We start from the raw sequence: 27,360 nt of genomic DNA, 5'->3' as shown, positions 1-27,360 counted from the left end.
TAATGAGTTGAGTTGAATTGGATACATTAAAACATGATGTACTGTACACAATATGTAGCTATTTACATTGTTTTAGTTACATGTAGTTTATTATTATTATTATTAGTTTTTTTTGTTTTTTTTACATAATTAAATTTTATAGTGTGCTATTTTACTTATTAACTCATTCACTGCCATTGACGGCTATAGACGTCAAAAATTCATTTGAACTATTTCTATTAGTTAAAAAAAATTCCCACTTTTGTTAACAAGAGTATGAAAACCTAGAATTGTATTTATTTAATGTACATTTAGAACAGATGTGATTAATTGTGAGTTAACTAGTGAAGTCATGTGATTAATTATGATTAAAAATAATAATTGCCTGACGCCCCTAATTTTTTATAATCTTTTTTTTTCTTAAAAAAAGGATTATTAAAAATTAGGGGTGTAATTTTTTCCCGTAATTAATCGCATGACTTCACTAGTTAACTCACAATTAATCACAAATGTTATATCTGTTCTAAATGTACAATATTTTTTTTGAGGTTTTCATACTCTTGTTAACAAAAATAGGCAAAAATGCTAAACTAATAGAAATAGTTCAAATTAATTTTTGACATCTATAGCCGTCAAAGGCAGTGAATGAGTTAAAAAAATTGCAATGTTTTTATTTTATTTTTTAGGGGAGACAGTATAATGGCTTTCCATTTATTACAATGATGAAAGATTTGAGACAAGAGGATTCACAGTTATGAGCGTGGTCTGGTTAGGGAACAATTAAAGTCGTATCTCAAGGCACCACTGTAATTAATAGCCCAAAAGTGGGCGGATCCCGCGGCTTCCCCACGTGCCCCGACACGCCGCAGCCCCCTCTTCCGCATACCGCAGGCACGCGTACGCACGCACGCGCACGCTACGGAGCGATGCTTCCGCGGTGCTGCGCGTTCTCCTCTCGCTCGGCGCCTCTTCCTCACTGATCGTCACCACCGGCCAACCTCCTCCTTCGTATCGATCCCCGCCGCCATAAAGAGAAAAAAAATGATGCTTCCGTGTCATCTTTTTATGTAAATGACCGCGTACGAGGAAGAGGAGGGGAGAAGATGGAATCAGGCGCACCATAGCACATACATTTTTCCTATCCTTGTTTTATGATATCTTTTTACGTTGTTTTTCTTCTTCTGTCCGCTTCGGTGACGTTTTTGGGGGCCTGCATGCGGTGACCGGCGGGAATGTGTGGCGACCATGCTGGCGGTGCGGTGCTTCTTGCTCTTTGCTGCAGTGGGCGAGCGGCTGGCGGTGTCAGGTAAGAGCGAGGAGACGCGATGATTGGCAGGCGGATGAGGGGGCGCACACACTGCTACAGTGGCAACCCACTTGCTGTAGGATAGCATCCACATTGGGCTTGGGTTATGGTCTGCGCGGCGTGGCCTGGATGTGACGGCTTTTGCTGCATAGACACATTTCTACTGCAGCCCTCTCTCATGTGCGAGCAACTCCTTGTTTTTAAGCCAATGGGGATGCACCGCCACAACTTGTGCAACACCACTGCAATGTGTTTTAAGCCCCATTTAGCTCGACAAGAGGGGTTCAGCAACACCCTGAGCTACATTATTAAGGACCACTTGTGAGCACAGTGGGTGGATGGTATTAGCCTTGCAGCCAAAAAGGTTCTATGTTTGCGTGGGTTCTCGCCAGGTGGTCCAGCTTCCTCCCACAGTTCAACTACTACATTGTGTTTAGTATTTACAAAAGCACTGGCCACTAAAGACTCTAAATTGTCTTTAAAAAACAAACAAAAACAAAAAAACACGTACTGTGTGTCAGATTCATGAAGGCTCAAATTGACCTTGTGGAAAGGCCACATGGTAATTACCGACGGTAAACATGATAATTTTTTGAAATATTCAACAAAATGTCTTAATTACAGTTAGGGTTCACACTTTAAGCATGGAAGAATGTTATATTAATGGAACATTAAGCCTTAATATTTGATTTGTTTGTTTGTTAAATACGGTGGACCACAGTTTATATAAGTACATTTTCATACAAATCTTATAGTGTATATGTACAAGTTTATTGATTAGTATTTTCTAAATTTGAGTTAAAAAAAATTCACAATAATGGACTTTTAGATACGTATTGGGATTAATCGATATCGAATCCAATCGTGACCTATGAATCGTGATACAGATCGAATCGCAAGCTACTAGGCAATTTACACCCCTAGTAAGTAGCTTGATATATTTTAAAGTGGAATGATTTCAACAAGTCCTCCAACAATAACCAAGTTATATAATTAGTAATTACATTGTTCAATACCACCTTTTATCAGACCGATACTAGTCTGAGTACTCAACTCTTTATTGGTCACTGATACAGATACCACTTGTACTTTTGATACATGAAATTTCCCCAAAACAATAATGACAGATAATTCTAAAGAAAATGATTTTCCCTTAAAATTGCATGAAATTAATGGCAATTTTCTATGATCTTTTTTGTTTTGTTCATCAAATACACATTTTGCATAGAACACACAATACAATTATTTTAGTTTTTTTAATTTAAGGTTGTTGTTTTTTTTAGATTTCCAATCTCAGATTCAGAATTGTCAGATAAGTGTGTTTTATGTACCCGATCGTCAATACTGGTATCGGCTTCCGTCGCGACTCGCAAGAACCCGATACCTTGAAATAAGGCTGAGTATCGGTACAGATACCAACATCTGATATCGGTACTCGCCCATCCATATTCACTTCCTTCAAATCAAAACCAATTTCTCGAATCCGTTTTCGTTGCACCCCTCGGAAACAGTTATCAGTGCAACATGTGACTTTGAAATAAATGATAACTCACATTTACAAAACACGTATGTTAGCTTCTTTGAAGACACTAAACTTGTCTTTTATGATGTGATGATATTTTATGTTTTCAGTCAACAAAAATAGATACCATGACTCCGGTCATTGTTACTGAAACTGTGAATATTCAAAGAACATTTGTCTTCAATTTTGACAAAAACACATTCAATGCTAAATAAGCTTTGCTTTCTTACCAAAACATTTAAGTTGACTCATTTGATTACTTCTTGTATTGTCGCAAGCATGTAGCCTCCTAATTACGTGCGTTGTTTGCTTTCCAGGTGTAGACAGAAACCCAGGCCGGGATGGAGGCACCTGGGATTGGTCGTCCTGGTCCGGGCACAGGACGGAGGGCAGCGACACGGCGGCCCAGGTGACCTATCCCAAACGTCTGGTGCAGAGGACTGAGTCAGAGCAGGAAATGGCTCACGAGCACCTGGACACCAGAGTGAAAAATAACACGCGGCACACCTTGGTGAGTTCGAACCCAGGCACACCCTCCTATGACTGGGGATGTGGCTTTGTTCAAAATGAACCAGTTCCTTTCAAAGTCATGTTAAATGGGAGTCAATACACGCCTGCCTTTAAATAACCCCAAAGAAAGTTCTGATGTTCTAGTAGTCTTTTCCTGACATTTTCTTGGCTTTCAAGCAGAAGCCTGACAATTTTGTGCTGACACTGAGTGGTATTTAGTACTCCTAGTACATTAGTTGTTTATTTTTACTTCCCTTTTCAAAATGACTTTTTTTTTCACGGCATATTAACTCATTCACTGCCATTGACGGCTATAGACGTAAAAAATTAATTTGAACTATTTCTATTAGTTAAAAAAAAAAATCCGCTTCTGTTAACAAGAGTATGAAAACCTTTAATTTGTTTTATTGTACATTTAGAACAAATACACATTTTCAGATTAAAAGTGAAGTCATGCGATTAATTACGATTAAAAAATGTAATCGCCTGACGCCCCTAATTTTTTAATAATCTTTTCTTATTTAAATCGCATCAGGCGATTAAATTTGTTATTGTAATTAATTGCATGACTTCAATAGTTAACTCACGATTAATCAACATTTTTATTTCTGTTCTAAATGTACAATATTTTTTTCTAGGTTTTTATACTGTTGTTAACAAAAGTGGGGAAAAAAATGTTAAGCTAATAGAAATAGTTCAAATGAATTATTTACGTCTATAGCCGTCACTGGCATTGAATGAGTTAGTGGTGGTAAAAGTTTTAAAAGGACACAAGTGATATAGTAACTTGAAGGCAGCCTGTTCTTGAGACGGGGGTGGGGACTTGTTAATTCTATTACGAGAATCCATCTTGTACTGCTCTTGCTGATACGTTCGCAACCGACCTTTTTTTTTTAGGTCGGACCAATCAGGTGTTGTTTAGGGCAGGACATGCAGCTGTGATGAAACCAGGAAGTGCCGATGCCGGGGGAAACACTCAAACCTAACATAGACGAATGGACGCTGAAATTAATTCTGTTCTCGCAGAATTACCAACGTTTCTTTGTTGAATGTTGAACAGTGAGAGGAGCTTTGTGCATTTTTAGCTGGTAAAGATGTTCATCAACGACATTTTCATACGTTGCCGCGATTGGTCAAAACAACGTGTACGAGATGCCGCATTGTCCAATCAGCTCGAAGTATTGTACAGAATATCCCGCCTTTTCCGAACTATTGCCAGGTTAGGGACTTGTAAGTTGAGGCGTAATTAAGACATGCATGTTTTTGGCAACACAGGTGGAGACAAACACTAAGTGAGACATGCTGAGTCATGTGACTTGAGTGAAACATGTAAAGTCAGGACCAACATAAAATACAGATGCTTCTTTTTTGGGTGTAGAATTGTGGAATGGATTTGATGATGTGTTGAAGCTGTGCTCTGTTGCGGTTTCAGAAAAATTCAAACAATTAAGTAAAATAATTAGCGCCGGTAAAAAGGATACATTGAAACTGCCTGATGCGCTTTTGCTGGCATGTCTGTCTTGACACGTGTGGGCGTGACAGCCTGTCAGTCTCCTTCTTATTGTGTCGAGCATCTTTGCAGCTGCTTTCTTCTATGCATGCGCCTTTTCTTTTTGACCCATTTAGTTGGCGAGGATCCCCCGGAACTTTGCGTGCGCGCTCGGCTGCACACAGGCTTTCCTCTCTTCTCGTTTGCGTGTTTTCCGTGTATGCCGGGCCTTTGCTTGCCGTCGCATCGCATCATCCGGCGGGGGCCTGTAGGGGATCCCACCGGCTTCATTTATTCAGCGGTGTGTTGAAGTATGTCCCCATTAATTATGAAGAGGGTCCGTGCCAGCAGTGAGGCGCAGGCTTAGTCGGAGCGATCTGATGATGCTCGATTGTCAGCTACTTCCTGTCACGTGACGGGAAGCCGTTGTATGCAAGATGATGCGGTCCAAGGGTGGAAGCTTTGTAGGAGTTTGGACAAATCTCTATCCTATGTATTTGGACCTGGTGCGATTTTGTTCGCTAAAATATTTAACAAGTGCGCTTTGGGGGTTGGGATAAATTTGAACATTTTCCTTTCCGGTCACATAACACTGAAGTGGAGTGTATTGGGAATTGTGGTACTGTATTTACTCCATTATTTACTTTCTGTGCATATGGCTGCTTCATCCATCCATTTTCTATGTTGCTTATCCCTGTAGGGTCACAATCTTCAATAAACCTAACATGCAAGTTTTGGGAATGTAGAAGGAAGTGCTTACCTCGCACTAGGAAGCAATAGTAACTACATTTTCATGCAGTCAATATTCAGGTTAAGGTAAAAAAAAAATATTCCCGTCTGTGAACTATTCGGGAGAACCCGCTTATTTATGTGAGCGGACAGTTACTCCCTCCATATCACGATTGAAACCGGGACACAAAGAGAACGTCATTATGCAAATAGACGTCATTTCTGCTTTTAACATTATATGCTCAATAAAAGACATATTCATGTCACTCACCACACTAATAAAGTACTTGGTTATTGACGAAATGTCCGTCAACCCGTCAATGACGGACGCCTATTTTGTTGACGACTGACAGGAAACTTCGAAAAATTGACAAATTCAGCATTGACCAAAGTGGGTTTTTGTCCATCAATATAATCGTCAAGCAGTCAATAAATCCGGCGATATGTCAATGACGGGCGAGAATGTTTAAACGAGAAATATGAGGAAATGTAAATGCCTCGATGAGAAAAGTGTGTGTGTGGTGAGGGGTTTTAAAGCCTTAAAGTGGAAGTCAACCGTAAACATTTCTTGACAAAAATATATGTGACCTCACTAGTCTAAACACGACATTCTAATTAATATTACATTTGTGGAATATGAGTTAAGCAGCAAAATCCAGCAATTTTTATCCATCTCAGGGGGCGTCCATTTTGCCACTTGCTGTCAACTGAAGATGACATCACAGTTGCGCAGGGCTCAGGCAACAACCAATCACAGCTCACCTGTTTTCTGAAGCTGCGCTGTGATTGGTCGTTGTCTAAACCCTGAGCAACTGTGATGTCATCTTCCGTCGACAGCAAGTGGCAAAATGGCCACCCCCTAAAATTGAAAAAATGGCTGGATTTTGCTGCTTAACTCATATTCGACTAACGCAATATTATTATTATTATTGTTTTTATTTGAACAAATGTTCTCTTTTTTTCATTACAGAAAAGACAAACGTCACAAACATAACCAACAAATCCCAAGAAACCAAAACAAAAAACAAAACAATCTGACAGACAAGCTAAACCAAGGACTATGTAAACAAAACAAATGTAATTCTGTCACAACACAAAAAAAAACGGACATCACAGACATGACCCAAAAACCCAAAACATACGGTACTTATTAGAAACATACATCTTCACATAACCTTACAGATGTGTACACGTACACATATCCTACTCTTATACACACAAACACAATATATTCCTGCTGCTACTTTCAACATGCAGTCGTTATGGAAGAAAGTGAAGAAAAAAAAACAATAAACATTCAGAAGACCCCCCAAAAAAAAGAAAATAAAGAAGACAATAATTTATAGAAATGGTAAGTAAATAATATATCTAATACATGAATTTAACTCAATAATACTAATAGTAAATATTTGCTTCCAAACAAAATCAAACAGTTTTTGTTTATTTCTGTCCGCTGATATATAGTTCTCTCAATACTTAAATAATAGTTCATTAAAGTTTTCCATTGACTTATTCCTGGAGGGTCTGCATTTTTCCAATGTTGTAACAATAACGTCTTATAAACTAATGAAGAAAATGAAAGTTGCCATCCCACAGGATATTTAAATTTTTGCACATTTTGCAACTCAATATTAAACAGAATAACATATTTAGACTAGCGGGGCTGCATAGAACATAATATTGTCAAAAAAATGTGGTTGACTTCCCCCTTTAAAACATTAATAATAAATGTAAAATATAAAGGTAACTTCGTGGCTTTCATTTATTGCGGGTATTTTGTGTGAATAGATACACCCTGTGGCATTTTCACACTAGAGACTGGAAATAACGTCAAAACAAAGAAAGATAAATCAATATATTCAAATTAGCCTCTTAACTCATTTGCTCCCAAAAACGTTTTTTTTTAAATGCTAGAGCATACAGAAGGCTAGGTCGAAGAATTGATAGTTATTACACAAACGGCCAGCAGGTGGAAGCAAAGCAAAAGAGATCAACCAGGGGCCATATTGAAAAAAAAAAGCTCATTACTCTCATTTCTAAATAGATTTGTGAATAAGGATGAAACTTAGCTATATTCTAATGCTATCTGCTGCAAAACAGAAAAAGATCCAAATGTACTTTTTTTCCTGATAAAAGAAGAGACTCTAATCTTTCTTTTTGTAGGTTGCAAAATCAGTCAAAATCCAGCAAAACAGCCGGGAGTGAAAGGGATTTCTTCTGTGAAAATGGCTGGGAGTGAATGAGTTAACGGCTTCGTTTGTTTTAATTTATAATACGCTTTTTGCTTTGACCTGGAAATCAAAATAACAAAAAGGAATGTCCCCCCCAAAAAAAGAAAAAGTGACAGTGCAAGAAGGTCAAAGAGACCGAACGGACTACGATCCCTGTCAAGGCGCTATCTGTGACCCTTGCACGATCTATGACGCGCATGCGCGGAAGATCGGCCATCTTGGGTCGCTAACTACGGCAACAACACTAGAACAAAATACCTTCATATGCCTGCGCGATATTGCGCGTTTGTAAAATGATACACACAAAAAAAAAACTTAGATTCTTGATGAATTTTGAAGTAACTAACTAAGTAACTTTTGATCCTATACCTTTTAAAGATGAACATTTTACTTTTGACCCCATATTTAGTGAGTCTGCATTGTTATACTTTACAATAGGTCTGCGGTGTGTGTGTTTTAAATGACCCCTACCCCTCACCCAGTCTCAACCCCTATACTTTTGTAACCCTAAGATGTTGTCGTTTCCGAAATAGTTTGGAGTTGATGTTTTCTGGCGTCTTCCTGCTAAATTAACCAGACACGGCAGGACAGGATTCAAGCACATCTCTCTTATTTAACGCTCTTCTCGAACGAGGTTCGCTCGGTTGAACCTCTCTCCTCTCTCTGCGCTCATGACATGCGCAGTACACAAAACACATGTACAGCATGTAAAACTAAAATAAACACAATACCAAAAGTAATAATTCACAAAACAAATATGAGTCCATTGCAAGTAAATTAATTTGCAAACACCGTGTTACACTATGATAATGGCCACACATTGTTCTAAAGACAATAAAAATAAACCATACCCACTCTCACAGCAAACTATAATTACAGTACGTGTCAAAAAAAATTATATTCGTACGAGATATGCTCGGGTACAGAACTGCTTTGATTAAATTAAAAAACAAAACAAAAAACATACGTGCAGCTGTCCTGTACCTTTGGCAATGTTTCATTTTGCGTGTGTGAGCACGCTTTGACCTATGTGGTTGCCGTAGTTAGCGATCCAAGATGGCCGATCTTCTGCGCCTGCGCGTCACAGATCGTGTCTTGACAATCCTCTTTTATACATGAGGATCCGGAACCCTGGGGGAAAAAAATTATATATATATTTTTTTTTGTTTGTTTGTTGTTATTACTTTTTTGTTTTTGTTTTTTCCTTTATTAATTAATTCACAGTTCAACAATTCAAACTGAGCACTGTCAAACAAGACACAAGAAAAAGAAAACACTCAAAACAAAACAAAAACAAACAAAAGGTCTAATCGGACAGTAAACTTTTTAAGTCTTCACCTTCCTCAATGTTCTTCTCTTCAATTTCCTTAATCAAAAACAAAGGTCGACATTTTATAAATCTACATTTGTGAATAAATTATTTTGCCATTATTATCAAAGTATTGATCATCATTTCCCTTGTTCTGTCTTGTGTTACAATCCCAAACTTAATGCCGGAACCCTGGAAATGTCCTTCTATGAATTCTCTCTCGAGTGGCGCACGCGCGCGGGGAGGATTTTCCGTGCTGTTTCAGCACCGCCACCTGGTGGTCGGGAGTGACGAAATACAAATGGCGATTTCTGCTTTTGTGCTTGAACTCGTGTTAGCAGTCAAATAAAGTATCATTGTTGTTTCCTTAAAATTGCACGCACTTTATGTATGTGGGCTGTGATCAATTTTACTGTGCAAGCCGAGTGAGTCACTGCAGCCTCCATCGAAGCTCCCCCCGGTGCTGTCGGATCCTCTCTGTGGAGTCTGCGCCACGTTTCTCTCTCTGCTGAGCCCTCTCGCTGCCTCCTCACCTCAACGCTCACCACGCTGGCCGGCATCCAGCCTGACAAGTTCCGCCATCATCCATCATAGTAGTTCAAGTGGCGAGATGCTTTCAAAGCGCTATTGATTCTCTCGCATTATTCATGATGCTTCACAAGTGCGGCTCACTTAAATAGAAATCTTTTGTTGTGCTTTGGCGCATCAGCACACTGTCTCGTCATTGATTGATTTCTTTTTTTCCCCCATATGTTCTTTGGGCAGGCCGTCCACTTGGCGCAGAGCTGTTTCCAGGTGGAAGCCTTCGGACGTACCTTCACGCTGGACCTGGAGCTAAACCAGTTAGTACTGCATGCTCAGCTCGTTTGTATGGACACATCAATGCTTTCATCGCTGCAGATGTTTCACATTAGCGCTCGTACACGCACACACACAGAGCGCCTCATGTGTCATCTCCTTGCAGTCACCTGCTGTCCTCGGACTATGTGGAACGCCATTTTGCGCCAGATGGCCGACCCTTGCAGTCACTGGTAAGAGCCGCAGTTGGGATTTTGTTGCCTTGCTCAACAGTAGCCAGGAAGCAAGCTCACCTGTTTGCTGGGTTTGGTCACATGATGTTTGCATGCTGAACACGGGGGCTGTCTGATGTCAATTTGCAGTCGACAGCAGGTGGCAGTACAGGAAGCAAACAATAAACAACTGTGGTAAGGTCATATTCCCAAACTCTATTTCAAAGGTCTTAGAGCCATGAGTGATGCAATAAAAAGCTGACTTGACTTTCTTCTGTAGCGAAGCATTGCAACTATCAATGTTAACAAAACAGGCCAACTCATCTCAAAATCATACATACTTTGAATCTTGAGACATAATGCCACAAGGCTCCCGTAAAGTGAGATGAGAGTTTTATGGCACTTCTCAGGCGGTTGAAGTGCCCAAGAGAGTTAATAGATTTGCTCTCAAGCTGTTTTCAACATTTTAAAGTGGTTAACTTAATTGTTTGTTAAAATAACAAACCCCATGGGGATCCTTAGTATCGATTAGTGGAAAAATGTGAAAATGACCATATTTAGACATTTAAGGTTTCTGCCTGACAATGACAAATATTTTTTTCTGTCCAAAGAAAAGCATCAAAATGGAGATCACAAAAATATGCCTGCTATTTATTGGCCAGCCACAATGTACAGGATGAAATCTGCGCATTCTGATTGGACGGTTTATCACTCCTTAGCTTTACAATGCTTGCAAACCATAATTATTATCTTACATCTGTACAGGTGTCACTAATGAAATGGCTGCACAGTCTATTTTAGGCTCCGCACGTTTGCTTGAAGGATATTTTTATGCATTGTTGATGGTTTTAATTGGCACGATGTGTCTTATTTTTGGAACACGCTGCAGAAATAGTCTGCCACGCAACCATTTTCTACTTTTTGATGTTACATGCGTACTCATACATAGCTTATAAACTCATAGATCTTAAGAACTAACTTAAGATCTATGTATTTTTTTTACGTGACAAATTCCCATTTATTTATTTATTTATTTATGCAGATGATTTTAACACAAACCTACCAAATAAACCTTATATGATACATATGCATTAGTCTAACAAAGCCTTTTTATTTGACATGGATAATTCTCAGGTTTATGTATTTAGTATTAATGAAGTATAATTATTCTAAATTAATAATAATTTATTTAAAATGCATAAAGTAAATTGTTTGAATTTCATAATAATCAGGTTACCTATACACGATAAATACAGTGGAACCTCGAAGTTTGAACATCTCGGAACTCGTACAATTAGGACTTCAACCAAAAAATCGGAGTAAAAAAAATGCCTCGGAGTTTGAACTCATTTTCGGAGTTCGACCACCCAAGCAAAGCAAACTAAGCCGAACATACCTTGAAAACGGGAAGCCGAGCGAAGCCGAGCAATGCCCAAAGAAAGACAAGAGTGCCAGTGGCAGCAAAGAAAAACATACAGTGCTACGAACCACAGTGGAATTAGGAAGGAGATTATCGCGCCGTTGTAACTACCGTGACTACTTCTGTAAATACTGGCACGAGGACCCCCCCCCCCCCTTAGCTGTTCAACAAAGTGCCTGACGTTAAACAACGCACGAAAGGACCGCTTAGTAGTCTAATAAGATGCTCAATGTAAAATACACAAACTCAGCACTGAACTAAAGCAAGCATTAACATAGCATTTATCATCCACTGATGCCATCACACCACAACAAAAAAGGTAAGGTATTTTTTATTGTTTAAACACTTTAATGTACTGTAACTGTAAAAAAAAAAAAAAGAAGATAGAAATTAAAATAGGAATGTTCTGTTTTTGGAGCTTCGGAACGGATTAATTGCATTTACATTATTTCCTATGGGAAAAAATGTTTCGGAGGTTGAACAATTCGGACTTTGAACACTTTGCAGGAACGGATTATGTTCAAACTCTGAGGTACACCTGTACACTGCTATGGGGAAAACACTTTCACATTTTTTGTGCATTTTTTTAAATTAGATTTTTTTTTTTTTTTTACATTTTTATGTTTTTAGGATAAAACTGAATGCAGGCGTCCAAAAATGTAAAACAATAAAATAAAAATGTGAGTACTTATATTTTATTAATACTAAATACATAAACCTGAAGATTATGCATTTCAAATAAATAGGCTTTATTAGACTAATGCATGTGTATCATATACGTTTTATTTGGTAGGTTTGTGTTAAAATTACCTTAAACATAAATAAATGGGAATTTGTTATGTAAAAACATTACATAAATCTTTAATTAGGCTTGAAATATTTCTGTGAGCGATTTGAAAAGGAGAAAAGCACCTGCTTTGCGACATCGTCATCTCCTAGAAAAAAAACTGCAAAATGATGTCAACAGAGGATTTCACATGCATTCTACTAACTAGCCAGAAGGCATGCTAATGTTTTGCTTTGCTACCCAACGAGCCTCCCAACCGCTCTGCCCCCTGTCGTCCTGACCAATGGCGAGTCTGTCTCCATGGCAACCAGTTAGCTCAGCAGCGTCATTAAATTCTTGGCAGCGGAGAGAATGAGAGACGAGGGTGGAAGAGGGAAAATGGGAGTCCAAAAAAAAAGTGTTCCCGTGTGCTGCGAGTGGCTGGAAGGAGTCAAGGAAGGATGGAGGGAGATGGAGTCCTGCGTGGAGGCCAGATTGCGGCGCCGCTTGACGGAGGCATCACGTGACGGCGCGGGACGTGGGAGGAGGCGTGATGCGTTTGGGGACGTGCGTCACCGAATTGGGCCTTTCTTTTCAAATAGCACACCTCCGTTCGAGGAGCACGACGACGACAGCCTCGTTCGGATCCGATTCGTTGCTTCATCATAATCTCATCTTAAATTGAAAGCGTTTGTGTAATTATGGAATAAAAGATCTTGGATGTTACATGGTTTGCTTCCAAGTCCAAACATTTCTCCAAAACCTTTTCAACTCTAATTTATTGCTTTTCAGTTCGACTGCGGATAAACCCATTGATGGTTATATTCGAAGTACAGCTATGTAAAGTTGTGATGGGAACTTTTACCATGCTTTCTAATGCTCGCTATACTAATGATAGGAAACAGGAGCCTTTTCTGCTGGATGTGGAAGAAGGTCTAAACTATTCAAAATGGTCTCTACTCTTATACTGTCTTGTTTACAAAAACTCATCAACTCTGAAATTCTTTTGGATTATTTACCAAAACACAGATGTTCCAAACATCAATCAATAAATGAGCGTTGTCCTTTGTCCCATTGGAACGTCTGCGTTACTCAAAAAAATAAAAAATGCCAGACCCACTCTTATACTGTCTTGTCGTCCACCCACATACCATAAAATTGTCCAAATTCACTTAGCATCTTAACAGTAAATATTATTTTTTTGTAGTCCTTGATGTATATGTATTTACAATTATTTATTTATTCAGTCTTAATATGAATTACATCAAATTTTATAACATGCTGTATAACGGCATTTCATTAGTGAATATGGATTTTATTAATCACATTTTTTTATATATGTATTTAATTGTGTTGTCTTTTTTACTCCTTTGTATTGTCCTTTTATTTTATTATATGTTTTTATTTCATTATTTTCCAATCAACCTAAAAGAGTTTCAATTATTTGGATGTTTCTCTCGGTTCACACGTTTTGAACACATGAAAGACAAATGCTAGTGACGTGCCGGTCGTACCAAATGACTTCCTGTGTTGATTTATTGAAGAGCTCCTTCCAGGAAGGCTCGACTTCCACCTCACTTGTCATTCGGAGACGAGTACGAGACACAAGTAGGCCACAAACGCTTCCGCTATGGGGGATTTCTTTTTTCTCTTTTACCTCGTACCTGACCTCTCATGACAAGCTGTGAAGTGGCAGAATGGGTGTGTTACAAGTTTTGTGAAACCTCCTTCCTGTTTTTGTGTGTCTGTAGGGAGGGGAGCACTGCTACTACCAGGGAAGGTTACGAGGTGTGCCGGAGTCCTGGGCGGCCCTCTCCACCTGCCATGGCCTGTGGTAAGCGCCCCGCCAAACACACACACATCACCACACCGGCCCCGCTTTGACCTTTTATGCACTTTATAACATATTCATTTTGTGTGGGGGCTTCTTTTTTTTTTTTATTCAAAGTGGGATGTTCTCAGACGGTCTCTTCTCTTACGGGATTGAGCTTCTTCACAATGACAGCAATCAGGTAAATAGTGTATTTCAGTCAAGGTTATATGCAAGGGCAGCCTCCCTCCCTTCCATCTTTCCTTCCTTCCTTCTTTCCTTCCTCTTTCCTTCCTTCCTTCCTCCTTTATTCTTTCCTTCCTTCCTTCCTTCCTTCTTCCCTTCCTTTCTTCCGTCCTCTTTCCCTCCCTTCCTTCTTCCCTTCCTTCCTTCTTTGTTCTTTCCTTCCTTCCTTCCTTCTCTCCCTTCCTTTCTTCCGTCCTCTTTCCCTCTCTTCCTTCTTTACTTCCTTTCTTCATTGCTTCCTTCCTTCCTTCCTCCCTATCTCCTTTCCTCCCTCCCTTCCTTTCTTCATTCTTACCTTCCTTCCTTTCTTACTTCACCCTCCCTTCTTCCTTCCTTCCTTCATCCTCCCTTCCTCCCTCCCTCCCTTCCTTCCTTCCTTCCTTGATTCCTTCCTTCTTTCCTTCCTTCCTTCCTCACCCTTACCTCTTTCCTTCCTTCCTTCATTGCTTCCTTTTTTCCTCCTTCTTTCCTCCCTTCCTTCCTTTCTTCCTTCATCCTCTCTTCCTTCCTTCATACCTTCATCCTCCCTCCCTTCCTTCCTTCATCGTCCCTCCCTCCCTTCCTTCCTTCCTTCCTTCCTTCATCCTCCCTTCCTTCCTTCCTTACTACCTGTCGTTGCAAATCATTTTTATGGTGCCTTAAAAATATATTTTAAAAAGGGTATAGCTATTTTTGGCTCATCCGTGTACAGTATATGCATTTATATTTCGGCGGTCAGGGTTCTAATGTAACTTGATTGCATTGTGTTGTAGGAAAATGGCGCCCACCTGATCCAAAAGATGTCAGATTTCAGGCTCACCGCCCGTTGCACAGGTTGGCAAGATCATTTAGTGCGCTTGATTTGTCAAAATCGAAAACAACCGTACCGACGTGCATTCCCTTTTTATGCTTCCTTGCCACCATTGCTGCACATAAAAAAAAACTCCCTGGACTGTGATCCAGATTTTTTGTAAATAATGCAGATAAGGTGTTAATTACTTTCCTAATGACTTTGATAATGAACTGCAATGTTTGCGTGTGTGTGTGCGCGTGGGTGCCAAGACTGCACAGAGGACAACGTGTGGGATGGCAGAGGCGGTGGCGAAGACCAAAAGGGGGCGCCGAGGCGCTCCAAGAGGTTTGCCCGCAGGCCCTCCGTGCAGACCGAGACCAAATATATCGAGTTGATGGTGGTCAACGACAATGATATGGTAAATGTTCTTAGCCGGTGGATGTGTCCTGTTTAATGGGTTGTCTGATAGGGATGGGTTGACATAATCACATATCATAAAGTATGTGCCATGCGATTGACTGGCAACCAGTCAATCGCTGAACGTAAGATGGATTAGGCTGCAAGGCACACGCCACTCTAAAGAAGGACAAATGCTGTAGAAAAGGGATAGATGGTATATAAATAACCAATTCAGGAGCGTGGCAACATGAAAGGTGTCAGATACCTCTTTTATATACTCATGCCACGTGTGTGTGTGTGTGTGTGTGTGTGTGTGTGTGTGTGTGTGTGTGTGTGTGTGTGTGTGTGTGTGTGTGTGTGTGTGTGTGTGTGTGTGTGTGTGTGTGTGTGGCATTCCGTCCATCTTGTGCATGATTTGTCTCCTCACAGATTGTACAGCTGCGACGCTCCGGCAGCCAAACGAAAAACTTTGCCAAAGCGGTGGTCAACATGGCGGACGCGGTACGTCGTTCGGATTAGCATCCTTCCATACTGCACAAACACACGAACACACTTACTTACTTACTTGCCAAAAACCCACAAAATGAACTGCACAGCAATTTTGTCCGTTTGGCAGAAGATCAGCGTCCATATCTTGATGACCTTTCTTTTTTTTTTCTTTTACTGCAGATCTACAAGGAGCAGTTGAACACGAGGATCGTGCTGGTCGCCATGGAGACGTGGACCTCAAAGAACATGGTGCCGGTGGTGGAGGACCCTCTGACCACGCTGCAGAACTTTATGAAGTACAGGCGGGACAACATCCGCGAGCAGAGTGACGTTGTCCAACTTTTCTCGTGAGTAGATCAACTTTTCGGTGCAGGTGCCACCGTAGTCACGCTTTTAATGTGTTTCTCGTGCACGCCTGTAGAGGACGCACGTTTCAGAGCGGCCGCAGTGGGACGGCATACACGGGAGGGGTGTGCTCGCCGACCAGGGGAGGGGGCATCAATGAGGTGAGGGGACTTTATTTATGTACAGTATATCGAACACTTGTCTATTAGACGGAATTTCTTGACAATAATATGTTATATGTGACCTCACTAGCCGAAACATGACATTCTGATTATTTGTACATTTGTGGAATATGAATTATGGAATCAAAATTTCAGCCGTTTTTATCTATTTTAGGGGGCGGCCATTTTGCCACTTGCTGTCGACTGAAGATGACATCACAGTTGCTCAGGGTTCAGGTCTGGCAAAATGTCCGCCCCCTGATATTGATAAAAACGGCTGGAGTTTCCACTAACACAATGTTAACCAGAATACCGTATTTAGACTAGTGGGGCTGCATAGAACATATTATGGTCAAGACTTCCCCTTTAAGGACTAATTCTACTTACTGGCAAAGATAAAAAGGCTCCGTTTTGATTGACACTGATTGATTGACTTTTTGTCTTTTCAGTTTGGGAATGTTGGCGCCATGGCCATCACTTTTTGTCAGAGCCTGGGCCAAAACATTGGGATGAGGTGGAACAACGTACGCAACTCTGCAGGTAGGATGTGCTGAGTCTTTTTTGTCCTTTTTTTTTTTTTTTGAAGGAACATCCTCGCACCAGCATTTCTGTAATTCGACTTGTGTTGCTTTATCACCTGCATTTGGAACATTGCTGCCACTGAACAATGAGTTTGTTGATGAATGTTAAAAGGTCATTTGTGTCGTTATTTAGTTGACGTGACTGGAGCTGAGCGAGTCTTAACTCCTCGTCCTGCTGGCACGCTTCTTGGAAATGCTGACCTGTACGTGTTTTCATCACATAATCCTGAACTCCTTTTGCTTTTTCTGTTCCACAGGAGACTGCAGGTGTCCTGACACCTGGCTGGGCTGCATTATGGAGGACACTGGGTAGGATGTAAAGGAATTCAACTGTTTTTGACTCATTTTGGGGCTTCAGTTCAGTGGGCATTGGGTTGCTTCTTCTGGTGTGTGTGCCTTGCCATCTAATACAGTTGTAAACACAATGAATTCTCAGTAAACTGCAATAATGTTAGTTGTTCTATGCAGTGGATAAAGAATATATGCCTGTAACTATTCTATTATCTGTCTACATGCTTCTCAAATATCTTTCTTCTTACTTCTGATTGCCTAAAATGCCCATATTGGTTACAGCGCCACCTGTTGCCACCTTTTACTGCATAAGCAAAAAAGACATTAGCGTACTAGCAGGTTGTACAGAGCAGAAAAAAAAATCTTTGTGAATCTAAAGAGGAGTTTGGCACATTGCACCAGATGTCACAATACACACTTTGATGAATTTGAGTAACATTAGTACTACAGATGGTTCAATTTCTGTCACATTGTAACATAACGCCATTAACACCCACCACAATGGCACCATGTTTTCTTTGCACTGTTTTCGTTTAACAATGCTGTTGATGCTTGCATTTTTTTTTTTTTGCTGGTGTGTGTTTTCTAACGCAGATACTATCTGCCCAGAAAGTTCTCTCGCTGCAGCGTGGACGAGTACATCCAGTTCTTGCTCCAGGGAGGCGGCAGCTGCCTCTTCAATAAGCCCAACAAGGTGAGAGGACCGACTAATCTATCCATCTATCTATCTATCCATCTATCCATCTCTCTATCCATCTATCATCTATCTATCTATCTATCTATCTATCTATCTATCTATCTATCTATCTATCTATCTATCTATCTATCTGTCGTGTATTAAAAATAACCACCTAACTCTGCCTACTGCTAGCTTAATGTAAACACATATTGGAAAACGGCATAGACGAGCTAATAAATAGCATCTCCGTGATGGTGATGGAAAAAGCTTTAACAGTGGATATTTAAACATAAACAGTGCAGCAACGCATGTAGACAGACAGTATTTTTTGACATATTTTCTTGATCCGCTGCGAAAAACAACAAACCTCGAGTTACGAACGACCCTTTTTACAAACTCAAGTTACAAACAAAATTTTGGTTGAAAAAATGCCTCGAGTGACGTACATGTTTCATTATGCGAACCGTCTCAGCATGGGTGAGCAGATGGATCGTACTGTGCGTCTCGGGCTATTTAACCATCATTGGTTCTGTGCTTAACTCAGAGCCATAGTTGTGCAGATTTTTTTTTAAACTCATAATTAGACATCATTGAGGTCAAATTAAGACTAATTAAAGGCTGTAAACTCACCAAAACCCAAAACGCAGTTGCTGTCGTGTCATTAACATGTCGAGAAAGACAAATTTCCCTTTTTTTTTTATTAAAAATAATAATAATTATGAAAATATGAAATAACCATAACGCAAAAAAGCATTAGATTTTTTTAAATATTGGATTCAATTATATAATATATTATCAGCATTTATAAACTGTAATATTGTGTTATTTTCCTTGTTATTTCTGTTCATTGAGTGTCCAAGTGAAATATTTGTGAACTGCTAATACAACTTTATTAAGATGCTCTGTTGTGCGGAATTCGTTTTTTTGCTATTGCTTCAAAGTCTGCTTATTTGTGTGTCCGTCAGCTGTTGGACCCTCCAGAATGCGGCAATGGCTTTGTGGAACCCGGTGAAGAGTGCGATTGTGGATCCCAGGTGGTGAGTATCAATCTCCGTACGTGACGCTATTCCATGTCCAGCGACATTATGTGTGTGTGTGTGTGTGTAGGAGTGCGCCCGCAGCGGAGGAGCCTGCTGCAAGAAATGCACACTCACCCACGACGCCATGTGCAGCAATGGACTGTGCTGCAGTGGCTGTAAGGTGTGTACGACAGATGTTTGTTGCAAACGTCAACAAACAATCGTTTAGCTGTTTTGTTGTTTCAGTACGAGCTGAGAGGGGTGGTATGCCGAGACGCCGTCAACGACTGTGACATCCCGGAGACCTGCACTGGAGACTCCAGCCAGGTAGCATTATTCTTGTGTTACAATTGACTTTGGAGGACATCCATGAGTCGCTGGAATTGGGTGGGTGGGAATGTTGAAATGTGTCCTGATCATCAGCATGTATGCACAGTAGTCAACTTAAAAAAAAAAAAAAAAAGGCTTGTGAGTGACAGTACTTGTGTGTCCCTCCTGCAGTGTCCTCACAACGTCCACAAGCTGGATGGCTACACGTGTGAAGCTAATCAAGTAAGTGCTGCCTTTATGCAAATCCTCTACAGACTCCACTTGTTGTTCTATATACTCAACACTTCATTTTGTCCATTCAGGGTCGATGTTATGGCGGGCGATGTCGCACTCGAGACGGACAGTGTAGGGGGCTCTGGGGATTCAGTAAGTATTTAACTCTGTGTGTGTGTGCGTGTTACATAGTGGGGCCAACATTTCGGGATTTCACAGAGTTGTGGGGCCCCCCCGTCCGTGTGGGGCCACAAGTTGAGGGTCAAGGTTTTAGAGTTTAGGTTTGAGTTTGGGTTATGGTTGAGGTTAGGGTAAGGGCTAGGAAATGCATTATGTCAATGAGATGGCCCCACAAAGATGGTAAAACAAACATGTGTGTGGACCAAAATACATCTTTAACCAACAGATTGAGGACATTTTTGTGAAGTGAGGACATTTTGGCCGATCCTCATAACTCAAGATCTCTTTTTGAGGTTCAAGACTTGGTTTTAGAGGTTAGGTTTGAATTGGGTTATGTTTGAGGTTAGGGTAAGGAATGGGGGTAGGTAATCATTTTTGATGGGTGGGGTTGGGGGGAGGGGCTAGGAAAGGCATTATGTCATTGAGATGGCCCCACAAAGATAGTAAAACAAACTTGTGGTGTGTGTGTGTTTGTTTTTGTTACATAGTGGGGCCAACATTCCGGGATTTCACAGAATTGTGGGGCCCACCCGTCCATGTGGGGCCATTTTGCTGGGCCCCACAAGTTTAGACCTCTTTTTGAGGGTCAAGACTTGGTTTTAGAGTTTAGGTTTGAATTGGGTTATGTTTGAGTTTAGGGTAAGGAATAGGGTTAGGCAATTATTTTTGATGGTTGGGGTAGGGGGAGGGGCTAGGAAATGCATTATATCAATGAGATGGCCCCACAAAGATAGTAAAACAAACCTGTGTGTGTTCATGTGAATAACTTATTTCATCCCACTGTTCTTATTTTCCTTTCATCTGTCAAGACTCAGCAGACAGGTTTTGCTACGAGAAGCTCAACGCCGAGGGGACGGACAAAGGGAACTGCGGCCGGGGTCCCGGTGGCCAAGGTTGGCTTCAGTGCAACAAGCCGTGAGTGAGGGCCATTACCATAAAAACAAAATCGGGGGGTACTAGTAAGCAACGTTTGTAAACGACCTACAAGCAAAATACGATAATTTCTGTTCCAGATCATCCCGCCCCAATTCAAATTCAAGAATCTCGGTTGTGTTGCTTTAAGCCCTTAAAGCAACAGATTGACAATAAATGGTTCAGCAACATGTCGGCAGACAATTGCGAACGTGTGTGAGCTCGCTATATTCATGTGCAGTATGTTGTCGTCATGTTTAGGGACGTTTTGTGCGGCTTCCTGTTTTGCGCCAACATCAGCACAAAGCCCAAATTTGGGGACCTTCAAGGCGAGGTGACAAGCTTCACCCTCTACCACCAGAACAAGTACCTTGACTGTCGGTGAGTTTCGCTCAAGTGGGTTCCGATCCGGCAAGTGAGGACGACTATGAAAAACGCGTGCTGTACATTTCTTTCAGGGGCGGCCACGCTCTGCTGGAGGACGGCTCGGACCTGGGCTACGTGGAGGACGGCACCCCCTGCGGGCCCAACATGATGTGCTTGGAGCGACGCTGCCTCCCGGTGGCGGCCTTCAACCTCAGCAGCTGCGCGGGGTCCAACTTGGGACGCATCTGTTCTGACCACGGGGTACAACAACCTTGTGTGAAATTCATATATCGAGCAGACAGAAGGAGTCAATACAGATGATTTGCTCTCTCCTGTTGTTGCAGACGTGCAGCAACGAGGTGAAGTGCATCTGTCACAGAGACTATACTGGCAAAGACTGCAGCGTCTTTGATCCCATTCCCGAGCCCACCGTCCCGACGGGCCCCGAAAAGAAAGGTGCGCAGCATCTCCCTATGCTTTCCTCTTCTGTCCTCCTTTCATGTCACCCGCCCTCTCATTAACATTTTTCGTGTTTGTAAACAAAACAGTCGTCGCCAGGGTGTGCCACAAAGTGGTTGACTATGCTAATTTGAACTTAAAGGAAGTCAAGTCAAACATTTTCTTTACAATAATGTTCTATGTGCCCCAACTAGTCTAAACATGGCATTCTGATTAATAGTGCATTTGTGGAATATGAATTAAGCAGCATAATCCACATGTTTGTATCCATCTTGCTCAATGTCAACTAGAAAAAATGACATCAACAGCAAAGTAGCAAAATGGCCGCCCCTGAGCTGGATGAAAGGCTAACTCATTCCACAAACACAATATTAATCAGAATTACGTATTTAGACTATTTGGGGTGTATAGAACATTATTGTAAAGAAAAATTCTGACTTGACTTCCCCTTTATCGGACACAAAATAGTAGGGGTGTGTCAAAAAATCGATTCTCATAAGAATAGATTATTTTTTTAATTCTCATTTAGTACGATTCAGAATAGATTTTAAATGTCCCTAAATCGATTTTATTTAAATTATTTTATACTGTCTTCCCTTTGTTTATGTTTGCCTTTATTGGTTGTACCCGATTTGACCACTTAGGGGCAGTGTGGTTCCACATGGGCTAATACACTGTTAAACTATAGCCACATTAGAGAGTAGAAGGAAAAAGTCACGATCAAGTTACTCCAATAAAAATAGTTTTTTTTGCAGCGTGGAGCCGTTCTTTTGAAAAGTGCCGCGAGTAGCGAGCTAATTAGCATTAGCGAGTCAGACTGGAGTAGATCATTACCATTCCTTGCACATCTATAGATTGAAGCAAAAATCATTGCCAATCAAATCATTTTGAATCAAAAATCGTTCTTAATCGAAAATATATCCTGAATCAAATCGCACACCCAAAAATCGGAATCGAATCGAATCGTGAGACATTCAAAGATTCCCACCCCTACAAAATAGTGTCTAGTCCACTCAAAAAGTCTGTTAGCTCCAGCGCTAGGAAACAGCACTTTGGCGCAATAAACACACAGAGAATGGTACACATATTCCGGGGTTGTGACGCTTTTGGCGCAGGCTCACACATGTGCCACGTGGCGGCCATGTTGGCAGTGGCAGCTGTCCCATCATAGGTCCTGGAAAGCATGGACATTAGCTTAGCATTGCTGTCAGCATGCAAGGAAGCATCTTGTATCTAAATATCTGTATCTATAGCTGCTGTTTACTTGAAAATTATTATTTCTATCTCTCTGATTCATTCTGCCACTGAAGGTGGTTCTCGCCTTTAAAGTGTCCTTTCATGCCTCACCATCTTCCACCTTTTCCGTCTTTCTCTCTCTCTCTCTTTAATTGATGCGTTGACGCCGTGTGTGTTTTAACTTTATCCTCCTCATTCCCTCCCCCTCCTTCCTCTGCGCAGGGCCCAGTGGCACCAATATCATAATAGGCTCCATCGCAGGTGCTATTCTCCTGGCAGCTATAGTCCTAGGGGGGACAGGATGGGGATTTAAGTAAGAGTTCTGGCATGCGTTTGTCCTTCCTGTCTGCTTCCACGCTGCTCAACAAGCTTGCCAGGGCTCGTTCTGGGTATGGGCTGCAGTCATCATCCTGCACCTAAACGTACACGCTCTTAGGGTTTAGGATGATTGTAGTCTGCCGGGGACCACCGCAGCACTCCCTTCTTCACTTAGGCCTGATGCTCTCCTCACCTGTGCATGCTTCTCGCTTCTTGTCTCCGTTGACACTCTGGCCTAAAAGGACCGCCTCCCTTGAATATTTACAGCAGCTCGATGGGTTGAAAAGAATCAGAAACACTATTGAAGGAATCCTTTTAGGGTCAGAGGTAAGTGTGTGTAGTCTGGCGCATGTGCGCATGAGCTGTCCGGCAGGGTGGGAGGGCTGAGGGTCTACTTGCTGCTCTGCATGTTATGTCACGACTGGTCAAGCCAGTGGAACCTCTAAAGTCAAATACAAGATGGTCGAATGGGCATTTGTTCACATTAGGAAACTAGGAATGGAAGTAATCCGTTTCTTGGTTGTTATTATTATTATTATTATTATTATTATTATTATTATTATTATTAGTCAATATCCATATCCATGCCTTAACTCATTCACTGCCATTGACGGCTATAGACGTCAAAAGTTCATTTGAACTATTTCTGTTTGTTTAACTTTTTTTCCCACTTTTGTTAACAAAAGTATGAAAACATAGATTTATTTATTTATTAGAACAGATAAAAAATGTGTGATTAATCGTGAGTTAACTAGTGAAGTCATGTGATTAATTACGTTTAAAAGTTGTAATCGCTCGGCGCCCCTAATTTTTAAAAATATTTTCTTTAAAAAAAACACATTAAAAAAAAAATTATATATAAATGTTGTTGTTTATAAAAAGAAAAGAAAAGATTATTAAAAATGAGGGACATCAGGCGATTAATTTTTTTTATCGTAATTAATCGCATGACATCACTAATTAATATCTGTTCTAAATGTACAAAAAAAATCTAGGTTTTCAGACTCGTTAACAAAAATGGAGAAAAAAAATGTTAAACTCATAAAAATAGTTCAAATTAATTTTTGACGTCTATAGCTGTCAATGGCAGTGAATGAGTTCATTTGTAGTCGCCAAACCAAAAAACCGTGCTCCTTGAACTGTAATTTTGTGTGACTTTAGAGGTGGATTTTCCTCTTACTTTAGAGGTTCTACTGTAATAATCGAACGTAACGTAACGTAATGCTAGATAATAAGTATCCCAACTGTGCTGTGCAAGTCGTGAGAGTGTAGGAATTGTTGCCTCATTCTCCAGCATGGAAGTGACTCGTCACTTTGTATTCTGCCTGCACGAATGCGCGCGTTCACACGACTCGTTGTCATTTATGCATTTTCTCTTTTCTCCTTGTCAAATGCTTGGTGGATGCAGAAACATTCGGAGAGGAAGGTACAACTTGTCCCTAATGTTTTGTCCCCTTTCTTTCATGAGAATAATCATGTTCCCACGTGTCTTTCAGATCTGGTGGAGGATAAGATGTCCATCATCGGTCTCTGTGTCTTGCCCACTTCCTGTCTTCTTCTCCTTCTCCGTCTTCTTCTTGGTCACACGCTGTCCCTGTCCACGTTGGAGAAAGAAAAGGGAACAATATCAACAAAATGTCTTCCATTCCTGTTCCCGTCTCTCCAGTCCTCCTTTCATTGTCACCTGTGTCCTCTTTACTGTGCGAGACAAACCGGGGTCTTCCTCCAACGTCGGGACGAAGAGCAAATCTGCCAAGACGTCTGCACTGCCTGCCTGGACCACAGACTTCTCCTCATGAAATTTTTACGAGCTCTATATGTAAATAAATAAGATGAAGATGCTAAAGAGGTTCATTCCCTGCCACAGCCTCAAGAGCTCACCACGCACATTTCCTCCCACTTTAAGAGCCTGGACTGGATCATATCTGGACTGGATCCAGACTCGATCTGGTCCATATCTGGACTGGACTGGACTAAACTTGAACTAGATTTGAACCGGATCTCGACTGGCTCGGGACTGCATTTGGAAGGGTTGAGGCTAGAGGAATGGATATGGAATTGGAATGGACGTGAACCAGATCCCAATCTGATCTGGACTCAATCTGGATTGTACCGACTTTTGAGTGAGCATGGGCTGCAGCTGGACTGGATCTAGACTGTACAAGGAAGAGATCTCTACTGGTTCAGAACCAGATATTGACTAAATCGAGACTTCAACTGCATGGAGCTGGGCTGGATCTGGGCTAGATCTGTTCCTGAATCGCACATGGAACAACTCTGGACTAGACCTGGGCCAAATCTGAACTGGAAATGGACCCGACCAGGCTTGGTCCTACTCTGGATTGTGTCTTGACCGAATTTTGGCTAGACCTAGATTGTACAAGCAACATATCTGTACTGGATGTGAACTAGATTGGGATTTGGTCTGGATTGAAGCTGAAGAAATCTGGACCAGATCTGTACTATACAGGGATTGGACTAGGACCAGATCTAGACTGTGTTGGATTTATTTGGACTGAATCATGATTGAATTCGGACCAGAGCTCAACTGAACTGGACCTGAACAAATCTGGACGAGGTTTGAACTAGGCATGGGCCGGTATCACATTCTGTCAGTATGATAACCGTTAGGAAAATATATTTTCACACTAAGACGGTAATTGAATTGCAGCTCTAAAATGTATTATTTTGAAATGTTTGTGCAAAAACAAAACCTTTTTTTTTTGTTTTATCTTGAACGTGCTCCATATCCTCATTTGTAAACATAATAAGAAAATAACCAACTAGTCATTTCTAAATAGAATTAAATATAATACAACAGTAAAAATACCAAAAGCCAACATTTTCAACAAAGGTCATTGTCAAACTGCTCACACTGATAATGGGAGAAAGAGAGCTCTGCCTACAATTGAAATCAGCATTCGTCCCATGCCTAGTCTGAACCATATCTGGACTGGATCTGGATTAGATCAAGACAGCCCAGGAACAGAGCTGGACCTGGATTTGATCATCTGGAACAAATGGGCAGCCTCGCTCGCCGTCACAGCGAAAAGTCCAAGCATGTTTTCCAAAGAAGAACTTGAGGAGCGACCAACCGTTTTTATCCCGACTGCCAACCGACGGGTCCGAGTGGACCCGTTTCAGGGAGACTGAAAGATTGTGGGAGTTTTTTTTTTCTGGTTTTTGGGATCACTTGACAGGACCAGCGCGTATCTGGTTGTCAATGCCAGACTTTACATTTCACTGACTCATGTCTGTGCTCACCACCTTTTTACTCTTTGGACATTTTAAGCAAACACTCGTTGTTTTTTAAAGGAACAGAAGAGAAATGTGCGCACGACACTACAGAGACCTTCAACTTTTCAATGTAATAACGACATGAAGAAGAATGTCACCTAACATCAGGGACTTTCCCTTTGTTTGTGTTTGTGGATGATGAATTGAGTCCATTTTGCTTTATTAGTAATGAATTGCCATTGTCACGTTAACAGGGTCATTATGTCGGATGTTTGGGAAAAGCCCTTTTTTTTCTGTTAGAAAGACTCATTAGTAGGATTTCATACAAAAGTATTTCACTAAGTTTAATGTAGGGTTAATTTAATAGCTTTTTTTACACAGTGGCTTTGAGATACCAGATTTATGGAGTTTTTACAGATACAAGCTGTCATTCAGATTATTATTATTATTATTATTTCTTCAAAAAACAAGCGTCAAGCTGTTTCATAACACTTTGGGTTGAATCTTACTGCCAAACTAAACATGAAACAAGAGATTAAACTTAAAAAATAATAATAATAATTTGCCTAAAAAGGCACTGCTGGCTTAATGCTAATGCTATTTAGCATTCTGTCGTGCTGCTTGACGGTAAGAGTACTCACAGTCGCATAGTTTATCCGACTAATAGTGCTGTACTGATGAGTCAGAGAGGAGTTGAGACATCGTTTTGAATCCCACTAGGTAGGACAGGCCATACTGCAATATGGTTTTCTGCAAAGACTACATAGAAATTGTGCCATTCATAATAACGTCTCAATGAGCACTAACGCCATCTGTCTGTCTTATACTGCCCCCAGGTGGCCAACAAACGGAGCATCGTTTACAGTAATTGATGCCCCGTGACAAAAATGGTTGAATTATTCTTGATTATATGTAATTGTCTTATTACTGTATGTTTGTATAATATGATGGAGTGCTATTTTTAAAATACATGTTACAATATTTTTGGGTGGGCATATCTCAAGGCACCACTTTAAAACCTTTACTAACTGATACAGGCTTTGTTT

General features: G+C 40.8%; 1 protein-coding gene across 4 annotated transcripts; it reads left to right on the top strand.

Annotated features, from left to right (window-relative positions):
• The first annotated feature begins 875 nt into the window (after positions 1-875).
• Positions 876-24,733, top strand: LOC147182287 (disintegrin and metalloproteinase domain-containing protein 11-like). Of its 4 annotated transcripts, none has more exons than XR_015090559.1 (26): positions 876-1,285; positions 3,125-3,318; positions 9,841-9,917; positions 10,040-10,106; positions 14,023-14,105; positions 14,220-14,283; positions 15,080-15,140; positions 15,369-15,517; positions 15,928-15,999; positions 16,168-16,334; positions 16,409-16,493; positions 16,943-17,033; positions 17,332-17,383; positions 17,960-18,059; positions 19,010-19,081; positions 19,152-19,244; positions 19,310-19,390; positions 19,565-19,615; positions 19,696-19,759; positions 20,596-20,701; positions 20,960-21,079; positions 21,157-21,325; positions 21,409-21,520; positions 22,982-23,404; positions 24,486-24,503; positions 24,574-24,700. XR_015090559.1 is itself a non-coding variant. In XM_086059907.1 (26 exons), the coding sequence occupies exons 1-26, from the start codon at positions 1,225-1,227 to the stop codon at positions 24,587-24,589; spliced, it is 2,316 nt and encodes a 771-aa protein (XP_085916033.1). In that variant the 5' UTR covers positions 876-1,224; the 3' UTR covers positions 24,590-24,733. The 4 variants fall into 4 exon arrangements, 2 of the variants coding, with proteins under 2 accessions (XP_085916033.1, XP_085916048.1); XR_015090558.1 differs by having other exon boundaries at positions 22,982-23,148; positions 24,574-24,694; XM_086059907.1 differs by having other exon boundaries at positions 22,982-23,072; positions 24,574-24,733.
• Positions 24,734-27,360: the final 2,627 nt, after the last annotated feature.

The sequence above is a fragment of the Leptonotus elevatus genome, chromosome 1 (assembly GCF_054856555.1).
Source record: "Leptonotus elevatus isolate MCC_2025b chromosome 1, RoL_Lele_1.0, whole genome shotgun sequence".
Classification (NCBI taxonomy): Eukaryota; Metazoa; Chordata; class Actinopteri; order Syngnathiformes; family Syngnathidae; genus Leptonotus; species Leptonotus elevatus.
The sequence above is the reverse complement of the archived record's forward strand: the minus strand, read 5'-3'. Positions and strand labels throughout refer to the sequence as shown.

What these genes read in the sequence shown, in the direction of transcription:
- LOC147182287 (XM_086059907.1), top strand. Translation starts at nt 1,225, where the DNA reads ATGCTGGCGGTGCGGTGCTTCTTGCTCTTTGCTGCAGTGGGCGAGCGG. An exon ending in TCTTCAATAAGCCCAACAAG is followed by an intron (nt 18,060 to 19,009) that starts GTGAGAGGACCG and finishes TGTGTCCGTCAG; the next exon opens with CTGTTGGACCCTCCAGAATG. An exon ending in TGTGCTGCAGTGGCTGTAAG is followed by an intron (nt 19,245 to 19,309) that starts GTGTGTACGACA and finishes TTGTTGTTTCAG; the next exon opens with TACGAGCTGAGAGGGGTGGT.